The 17357-nt window shown below is 57.1% G+C and overlaps 10 protein-coding genes across 10 annotated transcripts; 7 read left to right on the top strand and 3 right to left on the bottom strand.

Moving 5' to 3' along the window:
- The first annotated feature begins 40 nt into the window (after positions 1-40).
- On the top strand, positions 41-2039 carry B0I36DRAFT_323807 (uncharacterized protein). Its single transcript, XM_046154022.1, has 3 exons — positions 41-515; positions 589-796; positions 854-2039. Exons 1-3 carry the CDS (start codon positions 256-258, stop codon positions 1814-1816), a joined length of 1431 nt encoding a protein of 476 aa, XP_046013057.1. The 5' UTR covers positions 41-255; the 3' UTR covers positions 1817-2039.
- Positions 2040-2555: 516 nt separating this feature from the next.
- On the top strand, positions 2556-3847 carry B0I36DRAFT_122193 (uncharacterized protein). Its single transcript, XM_046148055.1, has one exon. It carries the CDS (start codon positions 2653-2655, stop codon positions 3529-3531), a length of 879 nt encoding a protein of 292 aa, XP_046013056.1. The 5' UTR covers positions 2556-2652; the 3' UTR covers positions 3532-3847.
- Positions 3618-5254, bottom strand: B0I36DRAFT_122249 (sodium bile acid symporter family-domain-containing protein). The gene is made up of 4 exons (XM_046148056.1): positions 4808-5254; positions 4602-4744; positions 4432-4518; positions 3618-4357 (listed from the first exon to the last, which is right to left on the bottom strand). Exons 1-4 carry the CDS (start codon positions 5139-5141, stop codon positions 3704-3706), a joined length of 1218 nt encoding a protein of 405 aa, XP_046013055.1. The 5' UTR covers positions 5142-5254; the 3' UTR covers positions 3618-3703.
- A 281-nt stretch (positions 5255-5535) lies between these two features.
- On the top strand, positions 5536-6220 carry B0I36DRAFT_374314 (Rhodanese-like domain-containing protein; the record flags this gene model as incomplete). The annotated part of the gene is made up of 3 exons (XM_046160262.1): positions 5536-5703; positions 5807-5921; positions 6027-6220. The coding sequence occupies 3 exons, from the start codon at positions 5536-5538 to the stop codon at positions 6218-6220; spliced, it is 477 nt and encodes a 158-aa protein (XP_046013054.1).
- Positions 6221-7221: 1001 nt separating this feature from the next.
- Positions 7222-7828, top strand: B0I36DRAFT_349456 (signal transduction histidine kinase; the record flags this gene model as incomplete). The annotated part of the gene is made up of 2 exons (XM_046156797.1): positions 7222-7382; positions 7573-7828. 2 exons carry the CDS (start codon positions 7222-7224, stop codon positions 7826-7828), a joined length of 417 nt encoding a protein of 138 aa, XP_046013053.1.
- A 1075-nt stretch (positions 7829-8903) lies between these two features.
- B0I36DRAFT_323792 (HD domain-containing protein) lies at positions 8904-10560 on the top strand. The gene is made up of 3 exons (XM_046154021.1): positions 8904-9284; positions 9386-9566; positions 9679-10560. The coding sequence occupies exons 1-3, from the start codon at positions 9260-9262 to the stop codon at positions 10259-10261; spliced, it is 789 nt and encodes a 262-aa protein (XP_046013052.1). The 5' UTR covers positions 8904-9259; the 3' UTR covers positions 10262-10560.
- Positions 10561-11691: 1131 nt separating this feature from the next.
- On the top strand, positions 11692-13233 carry B0I36DRAFT_363068 (uncharacterized protein; the record flags this gene model as incomplete). The annotated part of the gene is made up of 1 exon (XM_046158747.1): positions 11692-13233. The coding sequence occupies one exon, from the start codon at positions 11692-11694 to the stop codon at positions 13231-13233; it is 1542 nt and encodes a 513-aa protein (XP_046013051.1).
- Positions 13234-13462: 229 nt separating this feature from the next.
- Positions 13463-14596, bottom strand: B0I36DRAFT_363067 (uncharacterized protein; the record flags this gene model as incomplete). Its single annotated transcript, XM_046158746.1, has 1 exon — positions 13463-14596. The coding sequence occupies one exon, from the start codon at positions 14594-14596 to the stop codon at positions 13463-13465; it is 1134 nt and encodes a 377-aa protein (XP_046013050.1).
- Positions 14597-15035: 439 nt separating this feature from the next.
- On the bottom strand, positions 15036-15781 carry B0I36DRAFT_323785 (uncharacterized protein). Its single transcript, XM_046154020.1, has 3 exons — positions 15603-15781; positions 15410-15528; positions 15036-15327 (listed from the first exon to the last, which is right to left on the bottom strand). The coding sequence occupies exons 1-2, from the start codon at positions 15753-15755 to the stop codon at positions 15412-15414; spliced, it is 270 nt and encodes an 89-aa protein (XP_046013049.1). The 5' UTR covers positions 15756-15781; the 3' UTR covers positions 15036-15327; positions 15410-15411.
- Positions 15782-16010: 229 nt separating this feature from the next.
- On the top strand, positions 16011-17231 carry B0I36DRAFT_242289 (Alpha/Beta hydrolase protein; the record flags this gene model as incomplete). The annotated part of the gene is made up of 3 exons (XM_046149895.1): positions 16011-16211; positions 16271-16498; positions 16572-17231. The coding sequence occupies 3 exons, from the start codon at positions 16011-16013 to the stop codon at positions 17229-17231; spliced, it is 1089 nt and encodes a 362-aa protein (XP_046013048.1).
- Positions 17232-17357: the final 126 nt, after the last annotated feature.

Below are 17357 nucleotides of genomic sequence, written 5' to 3'. Positions count from 1 at the left end.
AGTCGGCGCGGAACATTTCGTGCATGTGTCGCATATCTGGGGGACCTCGTCGATTTAGCACAGCGCCTGCTAGCCCAGTTGGGTGACACACCACACGGGCTCCGAAGTCATGATCTAGCTCGCACGTCAAGATCGAGCTGCCTACTGCTCCCAGCTCCGAGTCCAGCACGGAACCACCACTGTCAACACCAGTCACTCGATCCGCCCGGCCACGACCAGTGTCCGACCTCCATAGCCGACATTTGTGCTCAAACCATGGCCCCCGAACACATTGCCCGGAATAGCTCGGGAGACGTCGCCATGCGAGATGCTCCTGATGCCACGCCGATCGCCTCGCCGAAGCCAAACGACCAGTCCGGCCCGAATCCTGGCAGCCTCAAGGTCAGCCACCAATATCTCTTGGAGCAACGGATACGCAGGAAGCTCGACCGACGTGGTGCCGATCCAGCTCGTGAGGCCAAGTTCCGGCTCGAGGGTATCCAGCTCATAGACTCGATCAGAGAGAAGCTCCAGCTGTAAGAGCTCTCAAAGTGCTTCTTGGCTCCCCCTTTGTCCTAGATTGAGACTGACGTCAACCCCGTCTTCCAGCCCTGCAAAGACGTACAATGCCGCATGCACCTTCTACCACAAATTACGGCTGAAGCATCCAAACTACGAGCTCAACAACACTGACGTCGCAATGGCTTGCCTCTTCACGGCTTGCAAAGTGGAAGACACCCACAAGAAGTCCAGGGATATTGCATGCGCTCGCTGGAACCTGCAGAACCCTGACAATCAGCTCACACAAGACGACAAGGTGAGTCGAGAGCCCAGCTGCCTGAACCTGACGAGCTACTAACGGGCCGATCTGCAGACTTTTGACGCCCCATCAAAAGCAATGCTCAATCTAGAACGAGCAGTCCTCGAGGCGCTGCGCTTCGACTTTCGTGTCCGATTTCCCCAGAAGATCATTGCCAAGCTGGTCAAATATCGCCTGGGCAGCGACGAGCAGGCCGCTAAGGACTTCTTCGCGGTGGCATACGCCATGTCGTTCGACATGTACAAGACGCACGTGCCCATCAAGCACACCACATTCTCCATGTCTTTGGCCGTGGTTGAGCTCACGGCGTTGCTGACGGGCGTTCACATTGACGAATTCCGCATCAAAGACCCCAGTATCAAGTGGCACACCGATCGAAGCGTGGTTCTAGAATGCCTGTTGGATTTGCTGGATCTGTACACACTCTATCCAAAAGCAACGCGGGTCGGGCTCATGTTCGACCTCGAAGCGTTTATCGATATCAAGATCGCGGCGAACAAGGAGCTCGAAGAACGGAGTAGTCCGCGATACCAACACCAGTGCGAGGAGTGCGCACAGGCCGGCGTCCCTCCATCGCCATCGACGGGGTCGGAAAAGGAGGACGAGCGCGGTGACGCCTCCACGGCCAGCAACAACAATAACCATAACAACAACCGCGCCGCAGAGGTGAAGCGGTCCAGGGACGGCACCACCCGATTCGTCTTCGATGTTGATGCTGCATACCGCGAGCGCGACGTCGTCAAGCAGTTCACCGAGGACCATTGGGAAGAACATGAGGTCGAGGTGGAAGAGACGATTCCCGAGGATATACCAGATCGCCCACGGGGCCCCAGAGCAGCCCCTAGAGGACCGCGAGGCCGGGGCGGACCTCCTTCGGCATTCAACGGGGGAGGTATGGGCCGCGGAGGGCGGCCGGATTTTGATCCTGGCTGGACCCCGCGGAATCGGCATGACCGTCCTCGTGGTGGCCCGCGGGGTGGTATGGGTGGGCGAGGCGGAGGTCAAGGGTACTACTGAATCAGGGCAAAGGGCCATTAGATGGGAGAAGGAAACACCCAATATGGCGGGACAATGTTTCAAGAGACCTGCAAAGAATGTACTCGGAGTTTGGCAAAGATACCCGCATGCAAATACACCAAAATCAAAGGCACGGCATATTCTATCTAGAGTTCCAATGGAAGCACGACGCAATTACTCTGTGAAACCCCACTGCAATGAGATATAACCTTCTTGATTCCAGCACAGGCCTGAAATTTCTTTTTTCGCTCAGTGGTTATAGCTTGCTCAGCGGCAAGCGCATGCATGTAGAAGTAGGCTTTCGTGGGGTGATTGCAAAAAGGCTAGGCACCTTGGCTTTAAGAGGTTCCACCACCGCGCCCACGCTAGGCGTGTGTGAGTGTTTGACGACATTGCTCCTACGCCGCCACCCAACTTTACCTTCTTCAGACATATGCTTCTCGAGACTGCAACAACAGCAGCGCACCTCCGCGCTCATAGCCGATGCCGCCTCGCGCTGCTGTCCTTCAGCCGCAAGGAGAGTGTTTGCGTTCATGTAATCAGCCTGCGCCTTAATTACCTATATCCGACGAAGCCGCCATATCCTCGCGACCCTCAACCCGCCTCCACACGAAAGCCCGCCGTCGTAGTTGTCAGGCTTTGAACGCACAGGTGCCAAGGAAGAGGGGTGGACCAGCGTTTCGCGACGCGAAATCGCAAACAGAATCCTTTAACATAGCATTTCTTTTTTTGAGTGCTTGAGAGAGCAAGTGTCCCCCTTTCTCATTGCGCCCGATACATCTAATCTGGGAAACCCTGGCCTGGTCGTTGTTTGGTGGTGGGAAGCGGACACGAGGATGCCGCGCAAGGTCAGTTCCATCACTTCATCCCTCTCCCTCCCCCTTCTTCCTCTTTCCGAGCGTCGTGCACCACAAAAAAAAACACATATCCCCGAAAGGACTCATACTAAACGAGGAAGGGGGGACACACAGGTCCGCGTCCCTGCCGACCCGGCACAATCCCGGCTCAACCAGCAGCGCTCGCGCGCGCGGCGGCGCGAGCACGTCGCGGACCTAGAGCGCAGGCTGCGGGAGCGCGAGGGGCAGGCGGTGCAGGCGTCGGTCGAGATGCAGGCTGCGTCGCGGTACGTGGCGTGGAAGAACGAGATGCTGATGGGCTTGCTGGAGAGGAGATTTGGCGTGGCGAGGGGGGAGGTGGAGGGCTGGCTGGATGAGGAGTGGAAGAAGACTGCCTCGGGGATGAGGTTGGACCTACCTGGAAGAGAAGCTGTCAGAGGAGAGGAAGAGGGGGACGGCGTGCGTGGCTTATTGACGGCGACGTCTGGCCATCATCAAATTATGCGAATAGTGGCGGAAGAGGAGGAGGGAGAAGAAGAAGAAGAAGAATGTGATGACGGCTGTGTATGCAGGAATGGGAGCTCGGACCGGAAAGTCACGCCTGACTGCTATCGCACGGACACAAGAACCATGGCGACGACATCGTCACAACCCGACTCGGCGTCACAACCGGACTCAAACTCTGCTGCGATGCCTCCACCGCAAACATCGCGGCAGATGGTCGAAATGACATCCTGCGACGAGGCAGCCGACATGATCGCGAGTCTACAAGGACACGGCAACGTCAACGACGCCCGAAGACTGCTGGGATGTCCGAACTCGAGCGACTGCAAGGTCAAAAACACCCAACTGTTTCAGCTCATGGTGGAGACAACTTGACCAGCCAGGCGTTGAGGCAGATGATGAACTACAATCAGCGCGTGGGGCCGTCTTTGCAGGAGGCTACCAATATCTTATTTACAGTTCTATAATCAGAGCGACATGTCGACAATTAACGATCGCTGTATCAGAGGCAACACCGAGGATATTTGCCATGAGCAGGGCCAACACATCAGTCCTTCCACCATCTCCGCCTAATCCACTTGACAGCATACACAAGCCCCAGCATGATGGGCACTTCGATCAAAGGCCCGACCGTGGACGCGAGCGCCTGGTCGCTATGTGGTCCAAAGGTGGCCACTGCAACTGCAATGGCAAGCTCAAAGTTGTTGCTCGCAGCAGTGAAGCTCTGCGTCGTGCTGAGCGCGTAGTTGAAGCCGAGACGCCATGTTATCCAGAGCGTCAGGAAGAAGATGACGACAAAGTAGATGATCAGCGGGACCGATACGCGGCACACCGAGACGATCTGGTGAACGACCTGACGGCCTTGGTACGCGAAGAGCACAAGGATTGTGTATAGCAGGCCGATCAACGACCAGGGCGCAACGAAACGCAGAAAGACACCGTCGTACCACTTGCCGCCGAACAGCTTGCGTAGGGCGAAGCGGGAGATCATTGCGGCGGCGAGCGGGATGCCGAGAAAGACGGCGACACTGGTGGCCACTGTGTCGTATTGGATGTCGATTGTGTCCGAATCCCTGCTGATGACGCGGATGAAGAAGACTGCCAATGGGGCGAAGAGGACCATTTGCAGGATCGAGTTGACAGCGACTAGTATGGCGCAGTATTCGCCATCACCAGCTGCAAGATCGGTCCAGATGAGTACCTAAAAACGTTGTATGTCAGCACCAGCATACCAAACCTCGAATTAGCATCTCTGCTCGTGCGGACACCCCGTACCATAGCAATACAGCGACCAAGACCAACAAGGATAAGTCCCGCGCGTAGTTCGGGCTTATCTGGAAGGCACATCCAGGCCAAGGCGAGCTGTGTTGATGACCCAAAAAGTCAGCACTTTGCGTCTTGCCACTGCGTGTGTTTTGTCTCGGTCGATGCCTGTAATCACGCACCATCAGGAATGGGGCTACAACCCAGTTCATGAAAACACTGAACCCAATCTGCTTCCAGATGCCGCGATGTGAGAACACTTCGGGTAGTGTCTCATAGCGGACCTTGCACAAGATGGGATACATCATGACGAGCAGTCCGACAGCTGTGTGCATTGCAATGTGTGAGTCAAATTGCATAATGAGTTCCTAGGGTGGGGAAGACTGACCGATTGGCACTGAGACGCCCACGAATTGTCCCTTTGCTAAAGCCTCTGATATTCCAGGCACGAAGTTTCCAAGTATGATGCCAATGGCCATGGCGAGGAAGATCCAGAGAGCAAGGAGTTTGTCCAGCCAGCCGAGAGCTTTCACGACGGAGGATTTATCGTTGTTCTGCTTGGTTTCCTCTGCTGACGCCTCACGGGGAGACGCATCCTCGGGGGAACCGACGGCGACAGAGCCATTCCTTGCTCGAAGTTCACCACCCTCGGCTTGCTTTTCGATGTCATTGCCATGGTTCCACTTGTGGCCATGCGCCGTGTAAGTGGCCTCAACAGTCATGTCGCAGGTCTTTGTGGTAAGTCGTGGTCGGACGTGGTCGCTGACTTTCCTCGGAATCCACAAAGACACGCTGTATGTCGAACTCGGGAGGTGATGAAACCAACACACGATCGAGTGTATGATCTACCAGTTATATGGTGGACCAGAAAAAAGCCCCGTCTGAACAACTGCTCGAAGTCCCTTCTTGAGATGGCCACTGTGGGTCTGCTGGGTCGTCGAAAGTTCGATGCACCAATCAGAGGAGGGGCATGACAACTTTCTTCCTCGCCGCTCTTGGCATCGTTGTTCAGGCCAGGAGCGTGTGGAGAGGGCCGTCTTGTGTGAAATACAACAGAACTCACAATCACCAGACAAAATCACTTCCTATCCGTCAAATTCAAATCCACGAATAGCCATGACGACCAATGCTTCCAACGACACTAAGCCTTGGCACGCCGCCTTCCCTGCGCCTAGAACGACCGAGCCTGGAGCAGTGTCACGTGAGGAGATGTTAGAGCTTCTTAGGACTGCGACCGCAGGCAAGGACTACGTCTTGGTCGACTTGCGCCGCAACGATTATGAGGTAGGTCTTGCGCACAGCCATACGTATCTGTGCCTGAGCTGTGTGTTGCGAGTTTTATGTGCCGTAACTGTTACTGAGGACAGGCCGCGGTTGTGCATTGCAGGGCGGAACCATCAAGACATCGATCAACCTCCCTGCTCAGTCGCTCTATCCCACGATCCCCGCATTGTACAAGCTGTTTGAGACGGCGGGTGTGAAGCAGGTCATTTGGTACTGCGGTAAGAATCCCCCACCCCCGGGCCTGGGGTCCGAGATGATGTTCCCCTCCCGTGGGTTTGTGACGAGACCGAGTATGTAGTTGCTGACGGGCACCATCAAACCAGGCTCGAGCAGCGGTCGGGGCACGCGGGCGGCTGGGTGGTTCCAGGACTACATTGACAGCCAGGGCGGTGAAGTGATGCGCAGCGTCATCCTGCAGGGCGGCATCAAGGGCTGGGTGGCAGCGGGTGCTGCACACACGGCGCAGATGGACGGCTTCGTCGCAGAGGCCTGGCAGAAGCCGGTGCAGTGCGGGTAGAGGGGTGTGAAGCGGCAGATAACTTAGATCTGGATCGAGACTGCTCGCAGGCCGCGCCGTGCAGCAGGGGCAGAGGGGTCGCTCCCGGGCCGAAGCCGTCCAGTATGTAGGTGCCCGAGTCAGGCTGGAAATGACGACAGACAGACTTCAGGAGCAGTTTGGATGACTGATGGCGTGCATCCCAGCTTCGAAGTTTCCAGCAATCCGCGGGCGCCAGCTCCCAGCAATCCATGGGTGGGCGAGAAGGTTGAAATGCTGTCTGTCCATCACATGGCGCCGTGCCGCAAATGGGAGCTTCCAGTATGTCGCGCCGGACCAGGCGAACGGCATGGAAGGCGCGGCCTGCGGTCGACGGGTTGGGACGCAGCTGCGTCATGAATGCAGCCACCACCGCCGCTCCACGTATCTCTGGCACCTGCTGCAGGGTCCTTGTTCGCGCTGCCTAGCGCTGAGCCGAGCAACCTTGGACAGCTCGAACGGCCTGCGTAGCGCTCGGCCAGTGCCAGAAACCGACGATCTCTCAAGCTCCTCTCCCAGGCCTCGAGGGTAACCTCCTTGGGCACATACTTTACCTTATGCTTTTCTCCCCAGCCTCTCCGCGTTCCAGCCCCGTACACGCCGCTCTTCCTCCCGCCTTGCTCCCTCAACTCGCCGTGGCTTCTGGCTTTTGCTCCCAGTCAGATACTGCGAGCAACGACGTCGTTGTGCATCACTAGATCCTGCGGTAAGTACCGTCGCACCCCACCTGCTGCAGCCCTCACTGAGCGTCCGAGGCAGCTCTCGTTTCCACATAAACCCCCCTTCCGCTTCCTACCCCGCCCTGGGAGCTGCTGCGCATTTTCGCGACGGCGACGACTGCGACAGCCAGCGACGACGACCTCTGGGTAGTACACCACCATACTCACCTGCGACCGCGCCACTCCCAGGCACGCATTCTCCCGGCACCCTGCGATAGGCTTCCTGGCAACCATCTTTCGGCCTCCTTCCGACCATAAGCAACCATGGATGTTCGCGACTTGCCGTCTGAGGTCATCGACCGGGACACGTTTGAGCAGATCCTAGAGATGGACGACGACGAAGAGGAGCGCGACTTCAGCAAGGGCATTGTTGTCGACTTCCTGTCGCAGGCCGAAACCACGCTCGATGAGCTCGATACCGCCCTGTATGTTTTACGTCCTTCGTGCACGGGGTTAGCTGCGCGCTGCAAGCCCCTTTGACAGCTCCGAGGCTCGCACCCCGAGGTGCTCGGGGCGCTCTTTCGTTGAGTCGCTTCTGGCCGTCTTGCTGCTTGCACCGCAGAAACGCCCCGTGCCAGAAGTCTGATATACTAACATTGATTACTGTCTTGTCAGAGGCGTGAAGAACCTCACAAAGCTGTCTGAGCTAGGGCACTACCTGAAGGGGAGCTCTGCCACCCTGGGTTTGAGCAAGGTCAAGGTCGATTGTGAGAAAATCCAAAACTTCGGCAACAAGCTCGACGCGACAGGAGAGAATGCACAGCCTGATGAGGAGGTATGCCTAAAGGGCATCAAGGATGCTCTGGCGGATCTCAAGAAAAATTATGCCGAGGCATCTGGTGTACTCAAGAAGTTCTTTGACCTAGAGTAATTGGGGGCCACCGCGTGCTTGGACAACTAGACAGTAGGGACAAGCATATGGGCACCTCGATCGGACGAGACCTAGGCGGCTTCCGGTGATGACACGAGCATGGCAATGCTTCGCAAAGGATCAGGAACACCGCTTGCCGAAAACGTGGAGCGCTGGATATCTGACTTGGACCCCGTTTCACGCTCGGGATTGCACAATTAGCAACACATAACCTTGGAGTCCACACCGCTGTGTCAGGTTGATTCCACTTTCCCTCGCGTGTCGAGATAGCCAGTTGCAAAGTCGTCCATGGCTTGTAAGTGCAAAGTGCATCTGTCAGCCCTGACATTAAAATAACTGCCCAACGTTGCACTTTTTTACGGCACTAGGAGTGACCCGCCGACGAAGTGTATACAACCTTGCCGTGGTCCGTCCCCATGGTAAGCCTCAAACTCTAATCGCCCTTGCTCGGTGCGGTGGCTTTTGACTCCGCCGGTGCTGTGGTGCACTGTCCATGGCCCTGCGCCGGAGCCTTCGGAATGCGGGCAAAATCCCGGGGGATACTGGCCAAGCGTATCTGAGATATTCCGAGCCAAAGTAGCGGATTCCTAGCGCGTGTACGACTTCACGGCGGTATTGCCCGTACACTAGCACCGGTCCCGGCTTTGGGGGTTTGCAAGTTATTTTCGTGCCGCCCTTTGCTTTCCTAGTAAAGGATTGCGAAAGAGGGTAGTCAGCTGCATATCAGCATGCAAAAATTGTTTTTCTTGCCCCAAACGAAAGCCCGGCGTGGGACTGCTGTAACAGATTGCCTTGCAAACAGCTGCCCGGCGCCCGCCCAGTAACAATATGAGGTAGGGCGAGACAGCTGCATCATATTAGTATGGTATTCGCGGTGACCACATTGTTCCTGATTGCCTTGTTCTAATGCTTCCGTTCCGGACGTTGCACAAACGTGACCGTTCGCGAGGTTTGAGCCTCCAAGTCTGAAGGCACGTGCTTGGTTGTCGTCACCGAACATGCGCCTCGGGCACGGACATGAATGCAGCCTACCTGGATCGGCAGTGTTTGTATGAGGGCATCAGGCTTGAGTCATGGGCAGAGGTCGCTTTTCCTGCTCGACGTATATATGGCCGTGCTGGTCTGGCTCACTGGCGCCCAGAGTTGCATTTCATCCTACACGTGCCTTTATATTTTTGGAACTTTGGGTGCGCGCGGTCACTTGCCGCGACTAGCCACATCTTAGCGCATTGAGCTAGTCAAGCCTTTTGTTTTGGTTCCTGTTCCATCCACAGCGGCAAACACACATACCCCACCATCCATACATCATATCCTGCTCGCTCTCGCGACGTCCGCCACTCCTTTCAGACTTGTCGCAAACTTGGTCGAGGCAGCCTATTCATTTGCATCTTCGCGCGACTCGTCGGTGTTTCGTTCCATTCCTCAGCAGTCATGACGCAAGAGAACGGCTCAAGAGGTGCGGTTGCAACCTGCCTTCTGGGAAATTCCCCCACCCATTTCAAGGATCATTTTTTCGAGGGACACAACGCTGACCTGTGCTGTTGTGCACATACATAGATCCCGGCCTTGTGCCGATGCCTCAGGTCGAGGGTCACTGGACCGTCGAGAAGGTTCTCGACGCTCTCGAACCTGGCGCGGCACCCGCACAGGGTTCTTCCTCGCCCCTCCCATTCATCCACATTCTCGAGCGCCTCAAGACGACGAAACGTGAGGGTTGGCGGCGGTTTGGTATCGACAGGTGCGAATCATGGCTCCCTCCTTCCTTGTATTTGACGTTGGAAAGTTCAAAGAGGCCGGAAAAGAAAAGACAAAAAAAAAAAACAGCTAACCTAGAGCACTACCAACCACAGAGGCGAGTCTATTGCCGACCACATGTATCGCATGTCTCTCATGACGTTCCTGTGCCCGCCGGCGCTCGCGCCCAAGCTCGACCTCAACAAGTGCATGAAGATGTGCCTCGTGCACGACATGGCGGAGGCGCTGGTCGGCGACATCACGCCCGTCGACGGCGTCCCGAAGCCCGAGAAGAACCGCCGCGAGGCCGAGACGATGGACTACATCTGCACGGGCCTGCTGGGCAAGCTGCACGGCGGGCTCGCGGGCGCCGAGATCCGCGCCATCTGGCAGGAGTACGAGGACTCCAAGACCATCGACAGCCACTTTGTGCACGACCTCGACAAGATGGAGCTGCTGTGCCAGATGGTCGAGTACGAGAAGCGGGGCGGGGACCGGAGCCTCGATCTCGGCGAGTTTGCGTACGTCGCGACAAAGATGGCCCTGCCAGAGACCAGGGAGTGGGCGCAGGAGATCCTCAAGGAGAGAGACGACTTTTGGGCGGGCAAGAAGCATGTTCAAGGCCAGGACGGCCTTGATGGCGGCGTCAAGGAGGTTCACTTGACACAGCAGGAGGCGTACTACAACCGGGAGCAGTAGAAGTGTGAGCGACGGGAATGCTGACCCTCCATACGGGGCATCAAGTAGAGTATCGCCATGGAAGGAAGCTTGGCAGACATGCAAGCCGTGGAGAGATGGGCGCGTTGAAGTGTAAAGGACTGTTTGCACTGGGCGCGGATAGACACAAGGCGCCACGGATAAGGACCCGCATTGCTTTACGAATTAATGACTAGCTAGATGTGTTAATCAAAAAGACCAAAGCATAATTACAACCAGATCACCTCTACCGTCATGATACGCAAATCTCCCAAGGGCCGCCTTCTAGAAAGCATGCGCTGGCGTGCCCCACTTTGATGATTCATTGTTGATTCAGGGCCTGCACGCACGCGTGGGCAGAAGTGCGTGCTTCCCCACAGCAGCCCGCTGCTGTTGCCACCAGGCAACCGGCCCCTGGTAGTGAAGCATCCACTGTGTCGCAACAAGCCGGGGTCAACCCATCACAAGACCGCATCCTTGGACCCTGACCAACAGCTTTGGACACGGGAAATTTGATGTCTGGAGCGACGTGTGGACGTGCCCGAGTCCGTCTTTCGTCGGTGCTACAGCGCCCAGTGTTGTGTGTTTGATGCTGGATGTTGTCGTGCAGAGACTCTACCTGGCGGGACGACGACGATCAGGCTAGGCCAGTACGTCACTAATTGCCATCTCCTTGTTTGCCTTGGCCGCTGCGCCGGGGGTTTCTCTAATCTCTCTCTTCCTGATCGCAACCCCTGACGGCGACGACTTTATCACGACCACCAGCTCGAGGGCCACCTCTGGACTGCAAGGCTGTCAGGCGACAACCTCCTCCCGACCCTTATCACAAAGGCGCAAAGCATCGGCTCCCACATACTTCCACCTTGCATCTTACTTTGGTGGTGGCACCGCGCCAGGCAGACACTCCGCTGCCGCGAACCAACCGGCGCCAGCACCCGTTGGAGCTTGGAGACCTTGTCTCACCCTGCGCCAGCCGGTAGTGTGCGCAACCTTCGAGACACACCGGGCACGCATACACACCTTAATTCCAAGGCCATTGTCATCACGCGCGCATCCGTTGCGGCCACCCCCACCTCAGCCCATTCACGGCTTCCGACCGTGATAAGACCCTGCGACAGCGTCCAGCTGTCGGCAGATCTGGACGCTACGACCTGCTGATTACGACCTCACCTGCGATTCACCTCTCAGCGACACCGTTGTACGACACATCAAGCCTTGCCCCTCGGATCCAGGCTCGCTCTTTTGTAGGCGGTTGCGGATAGACATTCACTTGTCTGTACGGCTTCAACGTATAGCCCGGGGCAGTTTAAAGCCGAGAGCGTCCTGGTAGCATCGGACGCACCGCCTTGGCGATTAGCTTCGACGACCGCATCCCGTTCACTTGCAGTCGACGACCTCTATCGTCACCACACTGTAGCATCCAGCACGCAAACATGTCCTTGGCTGGACACGCTGTGATGCACAACACCTATATGGACTCAGCCGGTGGCCGTGCGCCAGCTTCAGGCGTACATCCCGGCATGTTCAGACCGCCGACATCTCCATCGATGGCCGACTCGACATATCAAGACCAAAGCGCCGTCGCCTCCGGCACCGACTCGTACTTTGCGAACCCCACCCCGAAGCGCAAACGCAATGCAAATGCGAGCATAGACCTGTCTAGTCATTGGGGCTTGGGGATTGACACGGGAGCTAGACCAGTTCCAGCTGTCTCGCAGGTACAAATAGGGAGACGAAAGATCAGCAGAGGAAATTCTCGCTACACCCTAGCCGGCGAGATTGCGACACCGGGACCCGAAGTGGAGAAGAGGCTCTCCCAGTCCATGGACGACAGCATATACTCGGATGCGGACTACCGGCGAGACGGAGGCTCAAGGCGATCTCAGGAGGAGGCAGAAGATGACGAGGATGACGTGTTTGCAACGCCCTTGTCGCAGTATACAACCGCCGAGTCCCGGCCAGAAGCGCCTCCGACGCGCTCAGATGGATGGGGAAGCTTCGCGTTTAGTGCGCTGGGCGGCGTTGTTGGCAAGGTCTGGGAGTTCTGTAAGGGTGGTGCATTCCGTGGCTTCCATGCCGGTGGTGGCCAGGGATTCCAGATTTCAACACCAACGTTATCGGCGCCCAAGGGCGAGGTCTGGTGCAATGAGCACGACGTCCCGACGCTGCCGAAATATAGCGTGGGAAGTACGCCCGGCGCCTTTCCTGACACGAACTACATGCACGAGCCTTTCTACCGAGCCGACACGCCGGACTCGACACCGCGACCGGCGGCTAAGCGGCGCCAAATCAGCGGCACGATTCCAGGAGAAGAGCTGCGCAGGAACTGGGTCATGGTGAGCGAAGACGAGAGCAACAGAAGACATTCGACACAGCCCAAGCCATCACCTGCCGTCCAGTCGCCATACCGCCCGTCCATCGGCGGACGCCGCATCAGCCGGCCAGTCAGTCGCATACAGACCCCAACGCACCCGCGAAGACAGTCTAGCAGAGCCAGTCTTGGCGGCGGTGCCGCAGCGGCGTCGACAGCAAGTTTCGCATCAACACGATCACCCGTATTGGACCAGCCGCCGAGCAGGATCCCTGTGCGCAGCCAATCGCCGCTGCTTTCGCCGAATCGCGCATCCGCACAGCAGGCGCAGTTTCCCCGGATTCCTAGCCCGAATCCGTACTCGTCTCACGGCCATCGGAGGTCAGGCAGCGCGGTGTCGCTGTCGGCCATGTCTGCTGCGCCTGGCCGGGCCAAGAAGCGCGAGTCCATGAGCGAGGTCAGCGAGAACAGCCCGCGGCTGGACAAGCAGGCGCGTAAGCTCGCGGCGAAGCGGCAGCAGGAGGAGAGACAGACGGACATTCGAATTAACGATTTCAATGCCCGGCTGCAGGAAATGATTCGGCAGGGCAAGGAGGCACTGGGCACCACGATCGAGGTCGACTTGGATGATGACGGGGATGTTGGAGGCTGGGAGGACGACTAGCCAGTCGTCTCAAGGCATGTACTGGGCAGCCATCCAAAGTGGTGGACACACATGGCTTTGCTACCATTTACACTTGCCGACACTGACGTTCAGATATCTTGTACCAAGCGAGCACCAGGCGTTCATTTGATGCGCTTTATAAAGTTGCAGCCGTTTGATACCAAAATACACACACAAAGCGTTTCTTTCCGTACATCACTAAAAGAGAATGGGAGTCGGCGCGGCCCTCTCAAGAGACTACGGCGCCGACAACGGCTCCTATGGCGTCTCCTCCACCGCCGCCGGCCGACGAGATCTGCTTCTCCTTGACCTTCCTCTCGTGCTCGACAATGCCCGTGACCACAATCTCCTCGACCTGCTCCCTGCTCAAGCTCTCTTTCGCCACCAACACGATCCGGCCGGCGTTCTTCTTGCCCGACATGGTGTGCCAATAGTTCTTGGCCCCGGATCCCAGCGACACCCCGTTCCCGCTTCCTCCATCTCCCTCGCCCACGAGCTGGCCGAGCCGCGCGACCATGCCGCCGGTCGCGAACTTGGCGAGCGTCCGGTCCCGGCTCGTGTCCTCGAGCTTGAGCACCATGCCCGAGCTGGTGGTGAGCCCGCCGACCAGGTCCTTGCCCCATTTGAGCTTGCCCAGGCCCGTGCCCGAGTCGAGCTTGCGCGACCACTTGACCGGCGGCCGGCCGTGCAGGGACAGGTCGGCCTTGAGCGACGTGCTGTCGTGGTACTTTACCGTGCCGATCTTGTCGGCCCCCTTATCGCCTCCGCCACCGCCGCGATAGATGGTCATGCTCTTGGGGCTGTTCTGGAACCACCGCGACTTTTCCGAGTCGATGTATAGCAGGGTGTGCTTGCCGTCGGTTGTCTTGACGGTGTATGTCAGGCCGTCTTTGACGAAGACGAAGTCGCGATGCTGGTAGGCCGCCTCGTGGCCCGTGTTGTGGCTGGGCTTGAAGATGTTGTGGAGGCCATGGTGGTGGTTCTGGGAGGAGGAGGACGAGGGGTGCTGCTGATGGGGTTGCTGAGGTGGTGGTGCTTGGTACTGCTGTGGCTGGGGGCTGTGACCGTAATATGAAGCCGCAGCGCCATGTGACGGAGTGTGTCCTTGATGGTGATGGTTATATTGCTGTTGCGGGGGTGGAGGTACATGGTGCTGGCTGCTGTACGAAGGTCCGCCTGGCTGCTGAGGATGGTAGCCCTGCTGCTCTGGCGGCGGTGGTGGTGGAGAGGTGCCCATGTACTTTGACATCTTGTCCTGCACTCGCGGTGACAGACGTTGCTGGATCTGCTGCAAGCCGATGCTGGCAGCGCTGCTCAGCAGCCCTCTGTCAGTTGTAGTCGAAGTTGTGGTATGTGTGGCCATGTTGTGTTGTTTGTCTACGTTGTGATGCTTGAGCCGACGGTAGGGTTCATGGCTGCTGCCAAGCGCACTTCTTATATTCAGACAAACTACAGTCGTCCCGAGTTGTGACGCACGCACAGCCTCTCCTCTATCCACGATTACGCAAAGCCCTGTGATGTCCGTTGCAGATCGACAAGCTGGGCGGTCGAGTAGGGCCACAGCCCGCAAAAGGAAAGATAGAAGGCTTGGCCATGTTCACGCTCAAATAGGAAATACGCCAGCGCTGCCATCAGCTCTCATTGGCTCCTCGGACTTCCCACTTTAAAAGGGCTGGCAGCTTGCTGATCTCTCACTCCGCCACCCGGTCGCCGGCCTTGCTGTGTAACCAGCCCAGCCTCTGTAGAGGAATGACGCAACATGGCAGCCAGAGTCTTGAGTGGGAGGGCTGTTGATCTGCATGACTATCACGTTTTGTCCGGCGGTCGGTATTGGTTCAATTGAGTCGCCTGGCTGGACTAGCTCTGCAGATCTCACATTACCGAAAATGGACAATAGGGGTCCACAATGGCCGTGCCACATTTCAAGCTTTAGGCTCTCTACGATAAGACCTGGGGAACGGCAAGAGCCCACATCCCTGAGCCTCTGAGCCTCTGAGCCTTTGCCCCTCTGCCCCTCTGCCCCTCTAAACCTCTAAACCTCTGAACCTCTGAACCTCTACATCTCTACGGTGCCACTTTTCCCGCGAAATGTTCCTTTGGCATTATTGTGTCAGTCGTCTGCGCCCACGGATGAATTTGCTAGAAAGAGCAGCACGAAGGGTGGGGTGGGACATGCTGTCAGTCCTGCACAAATCTGATCTTATCACATTTATGCGACCTGTGCGTAGGCACGTGATGGGTATGATGCCCGAGTGGTGCTCTTATAATATACCCGACTTCGTAGCACTCGTCAATCTGCTAGACCGGCAACTCAAAATTAGTCCTTCGGCATTGGATGCCAAAGCAAGTACGGGTTGCAAATGGCGTGCCTGGTTGAGGGAGAGCGAAAGCCTGGTAACAGTCATCGAGGAAGAGCGACACACGATGAAGCTCGGTACACAACGCATTGGCAGAGGACGAATGACGGGTTCACCCCAGTTTAAAATTCGTTGCCCTTCCCACGCATTGAAAAGCGTCTTCATTGCTGGAAAACCTTGGCGAATGCTGGGGTACCAGTGTGGGGTAACCACTGACGATCCGTGGCTGACGGGTGCGCCAGCGTATGAGCACCCGCGGGACGTTATAGCCAGATGCACGTCAGTCCCGCGACAGGCGGAGCTTACTGAGCAGCCCACACTCATTCATATTGTCCTAGGTGATTGCGACACAACCACGCTTTGCCTTTCTTCATCATCACATTTTGTGGACTCGTCATGGCGGTTTGTCACCTTTCCTTGATGTTCTTTTTCAGCTTGGCGGCTTTGGCTAGGGGAGTCCTCCACACGAGAGACTATTTCTACGTTGGCGGCCAATATGTTCCTTCCGGCGCAGGCGGATATCTTTTCGAGAATCAGATGTATGTCGAGCATCTGACTCCCGCCAAGGTCTCACAGCCGCACCCCATTGTTTTTATGCACGGCGGAGCCCAGTCCGGGACGGTGAGCTTGAAACAATGACTTTCGACGGCTGAAGTTTGCGCTGACTGTTCCGACGACAGAACTTTCTCACTAAACCGGATGGCGGAAGTGGTTGGGCGGACTGGTTTCTCGATCATGGATATGAAGTGTACCTGGTCGATGAGCCTACACGCGCTCGGTCGCCGTGGAACCCGGCTGGTGGTTTCCCACAATCAACTTGGACTGACGAATTGATATCATCACGCTTCACTGCGGTTCGGGATTCCACTTTATGGCCACAGGCGAAGCTTCACACACAGTGGCCCGGGGTAAGTTCATTTGTCCCCGACACGCGATGATTGGCTCTTCAAATGCACTGGTCTGACAAGTTCGGCGTACCAGACTGGCAAGAAAGGCGATCCCGTCTTCGACGCCTTCTATCAGAGCAACATGCAATTCATCGTCGACGGCACAGAGCAAGAGCGCACGGTGAAGGAAGCCGGCACCGCGCTCCTGGACAAGCTCGGCCGGCGCATCGTGCTTGTGACGCACTCTCAAGGCGGGCTCTACGGCTGGGGTCTTGCAGATGCCCGACCCGACCAAATCGCGGGCCTGATTCAAATCGAGCCCAAGGGCCCGCCGTTCCGCGAGGTCATCTTCTCGACCAGCTTCACCAGGCCTTGGGGGCTGACTTCCATCCCGCTGACTTACTCGCCCGCGCCGACCAACCTGACGAGCCCCCTTGAGACACAGGTCGTCAAGACCACGTCCGCCGACCTGGTGGACTGTATTATCCAGGCCGAACCGGCGAAGAAGCTGGTCAACATCGCCAAGGTGCCGATTCTGGTGGATACCGGCGAGGCTTCGTACCACGCGGCGTACGACCATTGCACAGTCATGTTTCTCAAGCAGGCGGGCGTGGAGAATATCGAGTTTCTGGAGCTCGGAAAGGCTGGGATCCACGGGAACTCGCACATGCAGTTTATGGAGATGAACAGCGACGCCATTGCCGAGAAGCTGCACGACTGGATATTGCAGACCGTGGAGCAGAAACATGAATGATTTTTCTTCGGGAAGAGAAAGGTTTGTAGAGAGCAGCAGGTGCTGGGTTACTTCTGGTACCTCTGGAAGTGTGGGTTGTTGTCTGGAGTGGTACAAAGGTCGGGCTTGGCATCCAACAATTGACAA

The sequence above is a fragment of the Microdochium trichocladiopsis genome, assembly GCF_020744255.1.
Source record: "Microdochium trichocladiopsis strain MPI-CAGE-CH-0230 chromosome Unknown B0I36scaffold_5, whole genome shotgun sequence".
NCBI classification, from domain to species: Eukaryota; Fungi; Ascomycota; class Sordariomycetes; order Xylariales; family Microdochiaceae; genus Microdochium; species Microdochium trichocladiopsis.
Note: the sequence above shows the minus strand (reverse complement) of the source record. Positions and strands in the feature narration are given on the sequence as shown.

Bases quoted from the DNA above. Each gene is read 5' to 3' on its own strand.
- B0I36DRAFT_323807 (XM_046154022.1), top strand. From the start codon at position 256: ATGGCCCCCGAACACATTGCCCGGAATAGCTCGGGAGACGTCGCCATG. The intron at 516-588 runs GTAAGAGCTCTC...CCCGTCTTCCAG, and splicing joins ATCAGAGAGAAGCTCCAGCT to CCCTGCAAAGACGTACAATG. The intron at 797-853 runs GTGAGTCGAGAG...GCCGATCTGCAG, and splicing joins AGCTCACACAAGACGACAAG to ACTTTTGACGCCCCATCAAA.
- B0I36DRAFT_122193 (XM_046148055.1), top strand. From the start codon at position 2,653: ATGCCGCGCAAGGTCAGTTCCATCACTTCATCCCTCTCCCTCCCCCTT.
- B0I36DRAFT_122249 (XM_046148056.1), bottom strand. From the start codon at position 5,141: ATGACTGTTGAGGCCACTTACACGGCGCATGGCCACAAGTGGAACCAT. The intron at 4,745-4,807 runs GTCAGTCTTCCC...CAATGCACACAG, and splicing joins GGGCGTCTCAGTGCCAATCG to CTGTCGGACTGCTCGTCATG. The intron at 4,358-4,431 runs GTACGGGGTGTC...CAACGTTTTTAG, and splicing joins TTGGTCGCTGTATTGCTATG to GTACTCATCTGGACCGATCT.
- B0I36DRAFT_323792 (XM_046154021.1), top strand. From the start codon at position 9,260: ATGACGCAAGAGAACGGCTCAAGAG. The intron at 9,285-9,385 runs GTGCGGTTGCAA...GCACATACATAG, and splicing joins GCAAGAGAACGGCTCAAGAG to ATCCCGGCCTTGTGCCGATG. The intron at 9,567-9,678 runs GTGCGAATCATG...TACCAACCACAG, and splicing joins CGGCGGTTTGGTATCGACAG to AGGCGAGTCTATTGCCGACC.
- B0I36DRAFT_323785 (XM_046154020.1), bottom strand. From the start codon at position 15,755: ATGAAGACGCTTTTCAATGCGTGGGAAGGGCAACGAATTTTAAACTGG. The intron at 15,529-15,602 runs GCACGCCATTTG...CCGGTCTAGCAG, and splicing joins TTTCGCTCTCCCTCAACCAG to ATTGACGAGTGCTACGAAGT.